General features: G+C 43.9%; 1 protein-coding gene and 1 non-coding gene across 2 annotated transcripts; one reads left to right on the top strand and one right to left on the bottom strand.

The window, feature by feature from the left end:
• Positions 1 to 5,130: 5,130 nt before the first annotated feature.
• On the top strand, positions 5,131 to 9,643 carry LOC123189400 (uncharacterized). The gene is made up of 5 exons (XM_044601811.1): positions 5,131 to 5,400; positions 5,524 to 5,597; positions 7,277 to 7,406; positions 8,082 to 8,393; positions 9,115 to 9,643. Exons 1-5 carry the CDS (start codon positions 5,146 to 5,148, stop codon positions 9,385 to 9,387), a joined length of 1,044 nt encoding a protein of 347 aa, XP_044457746.1. The 5' UTR covers positions 5,131 to 5,145; the 3' UTR covers positions 9,388 to 9,643.
• Positions 9,644 to 10,273: 630 nt separating this feature from the next.
• Positions 10,274 to 10,346, bottom strand: TRNAR-ACG (transfer RNA arginine (anticodon ACG)). Its single transcript has one exon. It is a non-coding gene; the product is annotated as a tRNA-Arg (tRNA).
• Between the last annotated feature and the right edge of the window lie 780 nt (positions 10,347 to 11,126).

Below are 11,126 nucleotides of genomic sequence, written 5' to 3'. Positions count from 1 at the left end.
ATTCTCCTACTGGTTCTATAACCTTGGTCTCATCATTGAGGGAAATACCTACCATCGCTGTGCTGCATCATCCCTTCCTCTTTCGGGGAATACCGGCATAGCTTCAAGCCACATCAGCAAGCTCCAGCGATCCATCTATGGATTGGTGCAAGCATCTCAGAGTTGGAATATACACTTTGGTGAGGAGATCAAAGCATATGGTTTTATACGGACTTACACTGAAACCTGTATTTACAAGAAAGCGAGTGGGAGCACTACAACATCTCTGATAAGTATATGTGGATGACATATTGTTGATCGGAAATGATGTAGAATTTTCTCGAAAGCATAAAGGGTGTTTGAAAGGAGTTTTTTGTCAAAGAAATACCTCGGTGAAGCTGCTTACATATTGGGCATCAAGATCTATAGAGATAGATCAAGACGCTTAATAGGACTTTCACATAACACATACCTTGATTAAGTTTTGAAGAAGCTCAAACTGGATCAGTCAAAGAAGGAGTTCTTGCCTGAGTTGTAAGGTATGAAGTTGAGTAAGACTCAAAGCCTGACCATGACATAAAAATAGAGAGAGAATGAAAGTCATTCCCTATGCCTTAGCCATAGGTTCTATAAAGCATGTCATGTTGTGTACCAGACCTAATGTGTGCCTTGCCACGTGTCTGCCAAGGGGGTACAAGAGTGATCTAGGAGTGGATCATTGGACATCGGGCAAAATTAACCTTAAAGTAATAAGGAAATGTTTCTTAGTTATGGAGGTGATAAAGAGTTCGTCGTAAAGGGTTATGCCGACGCAAGCTTTGAAACTAATCCAGATAACTCTGAGTATCAATCTAGATGCGTATTGAAAGTGGGAGCAATTAGCTAGAGTAGCTCCATGCAGAGCATTGTAGACATAGAAATTTGCAAAATACAAATGGATCTGAATGTGACAGACCCGTTGACTAAACCTCTCTCACAAGCAAAACATGATCACACCTTAATACTCTTTGCGTATTAATCACATGGCGATGTGAAATAGATTATTTGACTCTAGTAAACTCTTTGGGTATTGCTCACATGGTGATGTGAACTCTGGGTGTTAATCACATGACGATGTGATCTAGATTATTGACTCTAGTGCAAGTGGGAGACTGGAGGAAATATGCCATAGAGGCAATAATAAAGTTGTTATTTTATATTTCCTTATTCATGATAAAGGTTTATTATTCATGCTAGAATTGTATTGATTGGAAACCTTAATACATGTGTGAATACATAAACAAACATTGTGTCCCTAGTGAGCCTCTACTAGACTAGCTCGTTGATCAAAGTTGGTTAAGATTTCCTTACCATTGATAGTTGTCATTTGATAACGGGATCACATCATTAGGAGAATGATGTGATGGACACGACCCATCCGTTAGCTTAGCATAATGATCATTCAATTTATTGCTACTGCTTTCTTCATGTCAAATACTTATTCCTTCGACTATGAGATTATGAAACTCCCGGATACCCTAGGAATACCTTGTGTGCCATCAAACGTCACAACGTAACTGGGTGATCATAAATATGCTCTACAGGTATCTCCGAAGGTGTTTGTTGAGTTGGCATTGATCGAGATTAGGATTTGTCACTCTGAGTATCAAAGAGGTATCTCCGGGCCCTCTCGGTAATACACATCATAAGCTTGCAAGCAAACAACAAAGGAGTTAGTCACGAGGTGATGTATTACGGAACGAGTAAAGAGACTTGCTGGTAACGAGCTTGAACTAGGTATGAAGATACCGACGACCAAATCTCGGGCAAGTAACATACCGATGGACAAAGGGAATTACATATGTTGTCATAACGGTTCGACCGATAAAGATCTTCATAGAATATGTAGGATCCAATATGGGCATCCAGGTTCCGCTATTGGTTATTAACCGAAGAGGTGTCTCAGTCATGTCTACATAGTTCTCGAACCCATAGGGTCCGCACGCTTAATGTTCGATGACGATATAATATTATATGAGTTATGTGATTTGGTGACCGAATGTTGTTCGGAGTCCTGGATGAGATCACGAACACGACGAGGAGTCTCAAAATGGCTGAGAGGTAAAGATTGATATATAGGACGATGGTATTCGGACACCGAAAGTGTTTTGGGGGGTACCGGGTACTTATCGGGTCAACGGAAGGGGTTTCGGGCACCCCCGGAAAAAGATATGGGCCTTATGGGCCAAGAGGGGAAACACACCAGCCACAAGGGGCTGGTGCGCCGCCCCATATGGGCCGGCCCTAAGAGGAGAAGGAAAGAGGGGAAAGGAAAAGGAAAGAGTGGAATAGGATTCCTCCTTCCTTCCCTCCCCCCTCTTTCCTTCCCCCTCCGACAAATATGGCAGGGGGCGCGCGGCTTGGGAGGAGCCGAAGTAGGATTCGATCCTACTTGGGGAGCCCCTTGGCCTCTTCCCTCCCCCTCCCACCTATATATATGTGGGAGGGGGGCGCCTAGCACGCCCCAGACAATTGTTAGCCGTGTGTGGCGCCCCCCTCCACTGTTTACACCCCCGGTCATATTTTTGTAGTGCTTAGGCAGGCGAAGCCCTACGAAAATCACTTCACCATCACCGTCAACAGGCCGTCGTGCCGACGGAACTCATCTACTACCTCGACGTCTTGCTAGATCAAGAAGGTGAGGGACGTCATCGAGTTGAACGTGTGCAGAACGTGGAGGTGCCGTGCGTTCGGTACTTGATCAGTTGAAGCGCGAAGAAATTCGACTACATCAACTTTATTGTCAAATGCTTCCGCTTACGGTCTATGAGGATACGTAGATACACTCCCCCCTTGTTGCTATGCATCTCCATGGATAGATCATTGCGTGTGTGTATAATTTTTTTGTTTTCCATGCAACGATTCCCAACAGTATCATCCTTGACCTAGACAAAACTAGGGAAGGCAAATGGATTTGCAAGGGTAAATCAGACAAATACTCCTCCATGCTCATGTACAAACACCTGATGTGTGTGTGTGTGTGAGAGAGAGAGAAAAAAAACTCTAGCAGCTTTAGACACAAGATCTTCTAGTTGGTTACTCACAGTCAAGCAGGCCCTCTCAGTCGGATGGTGGCAAGATGTGTCCCCGGACATGGGCGCACAAGCCCTTCTCGAGTTCATTGCGCTGGTGGACATAACTCAGCATGTGGACCTGCAGCAGGGCATTGATGATGACATAGCTTGGACTTGGGAGAGCACAGGGCAATTCTCAGCGCAATCGGCATATCATGCCCACTTTGCGGGAAGAACAGAGAACGCGGGAGCGGTGCAGATATGGAGATATCCCCCTCCCTCCACATGCAAGTTTTTCACGTGGCTCGCGGCAAGAAAGAGATGCTGGACGGTAGATAGGCTTCAGCGACGGCAGCTGCCGCACCCGTCGGCATGCCCTTTCTGTGATCAACTGCCGGAGACATTGAATCACTTGCTTCTCGGATGCGTTCTAGCACGACTGGTATGGGCCAAGATCATGAACACTTGGGGTAGACCGGAGTGGACGCCATCCGCTGATTCAAAGCTAGTTGAATGGTGGACAACACTCAATCCTCAAAAGCAATCCCGGAAGGAGGCGTGGACGATGATAACACTGATGCTATGGATATTGTGGAAGCACCGAAACGACATTGTCTTCAATGGAGCATCGCCATCGGTGAACGGCGTGCTTGTTAAGATTGAGTTAGAGGCACAGGATTGGAGGGCGGCTGGCCTACTACGTGAACGTGGCTCAGTCATTTGTATGGTAGATAGGTGGGACGAGAGCGAGTAATCCGCATGTGGATTCTTTAGAGCTCTAGCAGCCGTAGGGTTGGTTGTACTAACAACAATGGCCTTCTCTTTTGGCCACCTATTCTATCTATGATCCTGATGCGTCAACCTTTGACGCATCCCTTGAAAAAACTCAGTGCGGAATTAACACTAGATCTTTACTTTACTGCAAAGAAAAGGTATGCATCTGGACATCACTTCTGCCCAAACTACAATAAAAATACTAAGAAAACTACCATGCATCTATTATGGGACTGCGATCTTGCACAAGAATATTGGCATTATTGATTCCCTATAAAAAGAGGGGAACATCTAATTATGAATACACAATGCTAGCTGCTCATCATTTGCCAAAATCTTTCAGCATGGAAATTGTCATAGTAGGATGCTGGAATATTTGGATTCAAAGGAATGTGCAGGTTTTTAGAGCCATACAACCAACCATTCAGGCTTGGAGATACTTCCTCAAAGCAGTCATCCAGCTGCTTCAATTCAAAATAAAAGATAAGCCTGCAAACTCTTTTCACCAATGGATGATCAATACTTATGATTATAAGCATGTTTTCCTTTCCTAGAGCAGGCATTGGTTAACCTTTATTTTAGTTTCGATTCTTTTATTCTTTTTTTGCATTCCTCTCACTTTGTAAAATACTGTTTACAATTACATGAAAACTACCTTAGAACAGTTGTTCTACGGTTTGCAGGTTAAAAATTATGCTTTCCAATCATCTATCTTACTCCTTCGTTCTTATTTTTTGCTCTTGCATGTTTTCCTTTCTACTCCCTCCGTCCTATAATATAATAGCGTTTTTGACACTACACTAATGTGAAAAATGCTCTTATATTATGAGACAAAGAGAGTATTTCTGTATATCCCGCGCCGAATAAGCCTTTATTCTCAGTCGCGTCCTGGTTAGTCGTGAGGCCCTGGTTAGCATCAGCGTCGTGGCTTTGCTTGAGCGAGCGTCAATCACCTCTCGTTTTCCCCCGCCAAAAAAAAAAATCACCTCTAGTTTTCACCTGGTCACTCTGCTCTCGGAGTCTCGGTGGATGAGCGTAACTTTGCACGGTGGGACGGTGAGTGGGGCGAAATGGCAAGGCACGTGCCCACCGGCCCTCGCCAAGGCAGAGGATCCACTACACCGGCACACCGGTCACCTCCCAGCGCTCAACAACCCACCGTCCAGCACGTACCCAACCAGGCTCACAGCCGTGCGGCGCACAGATCCCCGGATCTCCTGCTCCCCCAGTCTCCCGTTCTACTCTGACCCACAACCCACCGACAAGTGGCTCCGTAGATTTCATGGCCCACATGTCAGCGACGGCGATGTGACTGTTCCGTGACGCGGACGGGAAATGGATGGGTGTTACTCCTACTACTAGTACCGTCGTACCCCACGCCACGCAGCAGCACCGCGAGGACCCAACCCCGGCTTACCCGAGCGAGCGAGAAGAGGCGATAGAGCACGGGAGGCAGCACCGCTCGGGAGCAATGGAGAGGGCGACGCCGGTGCGGAGCCCGCACACCTCGACGGCCGACCTGCTCACGTGGTCGGCGACGGGCGCCGACGCCTCCGCCGCCTCGCCGGCCGCCCCGTCCCGCCCCAGCCTCAAGGTAAGCAGCGTGCGCCCGGGGCTCCGCCTCGCCGTGTTACTGCCTATGCACAGAGCCGTTCTGCTGTCCCCTGTGCGATGCGACTGACCTCGGGCTTCACTGCTGCTGTGCTTGTTTGTGCAGCCGGCTGGGGGGATCACGCCGGCCATGTTCGGCGCGCCGGTGAGCGAGCACGAGGCCGAGGATCTGAGCAACAGGTGAGATCTGGGGCCTCCCCATGCCGCATTCCGCTCTGATCTGCTCGATCTGTGGTTCCCTACTGCGTATTTGCTTTGATTGCCCTGATCTGATCTAGTTGTAATGTATGCTCTGCTTGTATGTGGGGTTTGACCGATCGATGTCGCGAGCTTCCAACGATTTGCTGGACTGCTCTGGGTTTAGCAACGGCCAGAGCAGTCGCTCGCAGACGATTGGTTCATCAGTGGACGCACTATGTAAACATGCGATGCTGATTCTGTCCAAATTTGTAGCGTTGCCGATTTTTACACTGGATTTGCGATTGTGCGAGGGTCCAAATTGCACCCATACTCGTAATGATGCCTTAAAATAATTTGAGTGATGCAAATGACAAATATGTGATTCAAAATTCAAAATTCTGGCGTCACCACAAGGAAGAAAAGTAAAAATCTAGAAATTAGCTGAATTTGCATAGTCATGCCGCGTACTGGCTTGCTGCATGTGGTCGTGGCTAGGTCACCGTCTATTTTCTCTGTTATTAGTACTGGTAATTTTTGAAAAGTTCAATGCCGTCAATTCTCTGGAGTGTGGGTTCTCTATGAGTGTGGCTAACTCTCATCTAGATGAGACTTAACAAAGTCACATCTAACTCCCACCAGTGGCGGTGCTAGGAGTAAGAGCAAGTGATGTCGAGGCTATATATGTGTGCATATATGTAGACAAACTACAGTAAAATGCAAGTTCCTGTTGGCCTTCTGTTCCTTTTGTTTTGGGCTGTAATAATTAGACTTAGCTCTGAGATGTTGAGTTGTGCTGCTCAGGTTTTCGCCCCATGGCGTTCGTCTCGACGGCAGGCGAACGCAGTGGGTTTACTGGCAGTGCTCGAACTTGCTTTACCTCTTCCCCCCTCCTGAAATGTTTCTGGAACTGTTGTATTTCCGTTCATTTGCAATCGGTTCAGCCCGGTTCGAAAAAAAAGTAAAACGCAAGTGTATTTTTGCTGCTAATCCAACTTTTGTGATGTCGCTTGACATCATATACAGCACATAGCGCCACCACTGACTCCCACACCATTTGATTTTACGCGGAGATTCGTGGGGATTTTTTTAATTAATCAAATGATTTAGGAGTTAGATGTGACTTTGTTAATTCTCATCTAGATGAGAATTAGCAAATCCGTATGACTATCATTTTGTCAGTTTTGCCATGGCAGCCAAATTAAAACCATAGTGGATAACTGGATATTCTAAGTTTGCCTACTCCTGTGAGCATTGCTTTCAAAATTTATCACTTGCATGTGTTGAAGGTTCTGCACAAAATTACCTAGGCTTGCATTGCATGACAAGAGTTATATTTTTGTTTCCTACATATATTGTACTAGTTGAAATTTTCAAAGAAGAAATGAATTTTCCTAATGTGGTGATTGGCTGATTGCTATCGTCCGGGTGATAACTTGAAAGTACCAATATTCTTGTGGTTAGTGGTATGTGATGTGTGTCTTTTTTTGGCTTCGTTGGTTTATAAGCCATAGAATGAAGTCTCATAAGCAACTGCTTTGCTTGCAGTGGTAAAATAATTAGCCAGGCAGCTCTTATTTATGTATGTTGTAGTTTTTTTAACGAGAAGATATATGTTATAGTTGCTCGAGAGTAAGGTACTGAACTCTTGCCAAGTGTCTAACCTTGTTGATCTGTTATAGTGAAAGGAGATTGATGTCCGGTTCAAAGATGAAGGAAATGACTGGGAGTGGGATATTTGCTGAAAAGAACGAGAATAGTGATTCAGAGTCTTCAAATCCTGCAAACAGAACTTCTGTGAGGATGTATCAGGTATGTAACATGCTTACAAACATCTCGTTATCTCCCCCACTTGGTTGGAGAACACTCACTCAATATCACAAACACACGTCGTTTTGGTTACTGAAACGGTCTTCATGATTTACCTTTGACCACTAATTTTTACTATACTATTATATGTATAATACAATTTTTTTTATAAATATACTTTTCAAGGCAAACCTAAACATACGATTTACAGATCCTCAATCTAAATATTTGAGGCAATATTTATAGCCAAAGTTTTAAAAGCTTGACCTATGACATGTATTTGTGATATGTAGGGAGTATCTGTTTCTCCGCTTGGTATTATTTTGATGGTTCCTTGCGCTATTAATATTTATATGTGTTGATGGGCAGTCACTCTTTCCTTGGTAGAGTAGTAGAGTACCAAGTTAAGGCATACTTTGTGCATTTTCTGTTAACACAAACTGCTATTTGGTATCTGAGACTTGAAAAATGCACTTAATGGGCCTCCACAGATATCCTGTTATGTCAAGTTTTAGTTTCTGTAACCCCTCAAAAAAAAGTTTTACTTTCTGTATTTTCATATTTGGAACCTTCAACATCTGCTGATTGTTTTTTCTTTCTTTTTTGTGGAGATGAACTAAATATTAAACTTTGATTTCTTCTGACAATATCAGTCGCTGATGCTCCTTTTCATTACAGCAAACTGTAACTGGAGTAAGTCAGATCTCATTTAGCGCTGATGGAAGTGTTTCTCCAAAGAAGCCATCCTCAATTCCTGAAGTGGCTAAGCAGCGAGAGCTTAGTGGCACATTCGAGACTGATGCTGAAGCTAAAATTAATAAGCAGCTTTCTGAAGCCAAGAACAAGGAGCTCAGCGGAAGCAATATCTTTGGTCCACCTCCTGAGACCCCTGCAAGGCCACTGGCTGCTCGTAATATGGAGCTACAAGGAAATGTAGATTTTGCACTTCCACAACGAAGAAGCGTGCACACATCAGTGAAAGTATCCAATGTGAGTTACCTGATACTATTGCCTTCCTGTTGACATTTTGATTATATATTTTACTATGTTTCCTTTTGGAGTTAGTAGCCAGGTAACCAACAAAATAAAGTGGCCGTATGCATCGCCCAGATGCAGAGGCCGGGGGTCATCCTCCTTTTCTAAAAAAAATAGAGCCCATTTGCCGACCATTTGACGTGCTTGCATGGTGCTGATTTGCATTCTTTGATATTATGTTAATTAGATGCTTCTGTTTCTTGCATGTTAGATGCTACACTGTAATCAGTGACGGAGCTTAGTGTAGTCCAAAGGGGGACATGGACCCTCCAATGCTTTACTAACACAAAGACGTCACAACATAATTCATGAATTATGCACTGTTTTGTGTGTTTAATTTGTAATCTCTTGAGGCTGCCCCCTCTGTGATTAGCGTGAAGCCGTTGCACCGACCGTTGTCTGGTGCCTTCAATTCAAACAAACCATTGGAAGCCACTTCTAGCTTGACCTTATAAGCATGTTCAAATTCGGTTGCATAAATTTTTCATGTACATTTCACCAGCTAGGCAGCTACTGCCCTACTCGTAATAAGTGACTGATGTCTGCATAGAGAGAAAAGCATGTCAATTTTATTTGATGATTTGCTCATATGACAATATTTTCATGATAGCACTTAACCTTGTTAGCATAAATATCCTACCTCTGCATTTGCATGACTTGAAATTCCTTTTTGTAGCCTGCTGGAGGTCCAAGCAACATCACGTTCAGTGAGGATCCTGTAACGAAGACAGCAAAGAAAATTCACAACCAGAAGTTCCAAGAGCTGACAGGCAATAACATCTTTAACGAGGATGCTCCCCCTGGCTCAGCCGACAAGTCTCTGAGCTCAGCAAAGCTTAAGGAGATGAGCGGCAATGACATCTTCTCTGATGGAAAGGCGTCTTCGCGAGACTACCTCGGCGGTGTCCGGAAGCCACCTGGTGGCGAAAGCAGCATTGCACTCATCTAATTATGGTAGACTGCTCTAGTCGGGACCGGCTAGTACGTCCTCATTTCAGGTGCTCTCCTTGGCCTTCCCGGGTCTAGATGATGCTTTGAGATCTGAATTATGTTGGATATCTTAGCCCTAATATAGTGTAGAGTCAGCAGGATCTGACTCGGCTCATGTCATGTACGCCTGTGCGTGATCTCATCCTTGTTTTGTGGTACTTATGTATTAATCTCTCTGTACTGAGAACCTGCGCAATAAGCTTTTTATGGACTCATTCGGTATCATTGACAAGGCAATTTGCAACTCTTTTATCAGCTATGCCAGGAAAGATTCAGCGGAATTCTTGTGGTAACACCTGTGATGAAACCTTCTCGCTGTATTAACCTTTCTTGTGGTGAATCAGTACTTGTGTTAAAAGAGTTGCAAATATTACAACAAATAAAGGGTGAAGAAATATGTTAAGAAAAAGGGTGAAGAAATAAGAATAGACCTTTGGTGATCGGTACATAGATCCTGATTGCAAGTTCAGCCTGGCATGCAGTATTTGTGCTGTTTCTCTCTTCTTCTGCTCTAGGTGCAGTTTATAGTATCTCAGGATGTAGGTGTTTCTTCAAAAAATGTGTATGACTTGGTATGTAGGAGTATGCAGTATGATTGACTCCATTTCCGTAATGGAAATGGGGGTCGTGTGGTAGTTCGGCCCAGCTCTGTGGAATAGAACGTTGATTCAAGTGTAGGAAGCACCAAAATAGGATTAAGCCAATAATCAAAGTGGAGAGTCTGGTTTTAAGATGAAAGGCATGCGGAGAAACAAACGTGCATACCTCAGTGGAAAAGCAGCTGGAATTTATATATAGTATAAACTAGAGTACTAAAAAGAGAAGATAAAACTATCAATAAAAATCGACTCCGCTGGGGATCGAACCCAGAATCTCTGGTTTCGTAGACCAGCGCCTTATCCATTGGGCCACGGAGTCATTGCTGTTTTCTTTCCAACAACAGTTTATATGGACATTAATGAATGGGCTGGCCAACATGATGCAAGAGGAGTTGGTCATACCTCCACACGTGTTGTTAGCTCAAGTTTATAGAGGGATTCCCTGTTTGAACGAGAGGTGTAAATTGCCAAAAATCATCACAGTTGCGCACAATGCATAAACAAAACTCTGCTAGGCGCAAAGATAATATGTGTCTCTTAGGCTCTTGGGTACGAGAGATACATCAATGCTGATGGTAAACTCTAGAAACAAGTGATTGATGCTAAATATAAGATTTCCTCTCCTAATTTGTTCACTTCATCACTTGCCCCTATGCTAACACTTCTCTCTTTTGGAAAGGGATGCTGCATGTTGCCAAAGCTATTGAATTTGGCTATAGGTGGGTAGTGAAGATGGTAACAAAATTAGGTTTTGGGAGAACACATGATTTGGGCCTTCCCCTCTAGTTGTCCAATTTTGGGACATCTACAATCTTCGTAATGAAAAAACCCATGTTACTTCTAAGAGTAAATTCCGGTTTTTACCCCCTATTTTGACATTTTTGACACTAATTACCCCATTTAGCAGGGTTTCATCCATTTTACCCTATTTAGTAGAAATGTTGCCATAATTTACCCTATTTAATTTTTTGTGAGCATTCTAACCGGCAGGTCCAATTGTGTTGTGCCTATTTACCCTGTCTATTTTTTGGAGTTGATGGTATTCTCCTATTATTTATAAAATAGATCCTTCTCTATTATTTGCAACAGATCATGGAAA

Source organism: Triticum aestivum, chromosome 2A (genome assembly GCF_018294505.1).
Source record: "Triticum aestivum cultivar Chinese Spring chromosome 2A, IWGSC CS RefSeq v2.1, whole genome shotgun sequence".
NCBI lineage: Eukaryota > Viridiplantae > Streptophyta > Magnoliopsida > Poales > Poaceae > Triticum > Triticum aestivum.
Note: the sequence above shows the minus strand (reverse complement) of the source record. Positions and strands in the feature narration are given on the sequence as shown.

Excerpts from the sequence above, each read along its gene's own strand:
- LOC123189400 (XM_044601811.1), top strand. The coding sequence starts at position 5,146 with ATGGGTGTTACTCCTACTACTAGTACCGTCGTACCCCACGCCACGCAG. Across the intron at positions 5,401-5,523 it reads CGTCCCGCCCCAGCCTCAAG|CCGGCTGGGGGGATCACGCC; the intron begins GTAAGCAGCGTG and ends TTGTTTGTGCAG. Across the intron at positions 7,407-8,081 it reads CTTCTGTGAGGATGTATCAG|CAAACTGTAACTGGAGTAAG; the intron begins GTATGTAACATG and ends TTTTCATTACAG.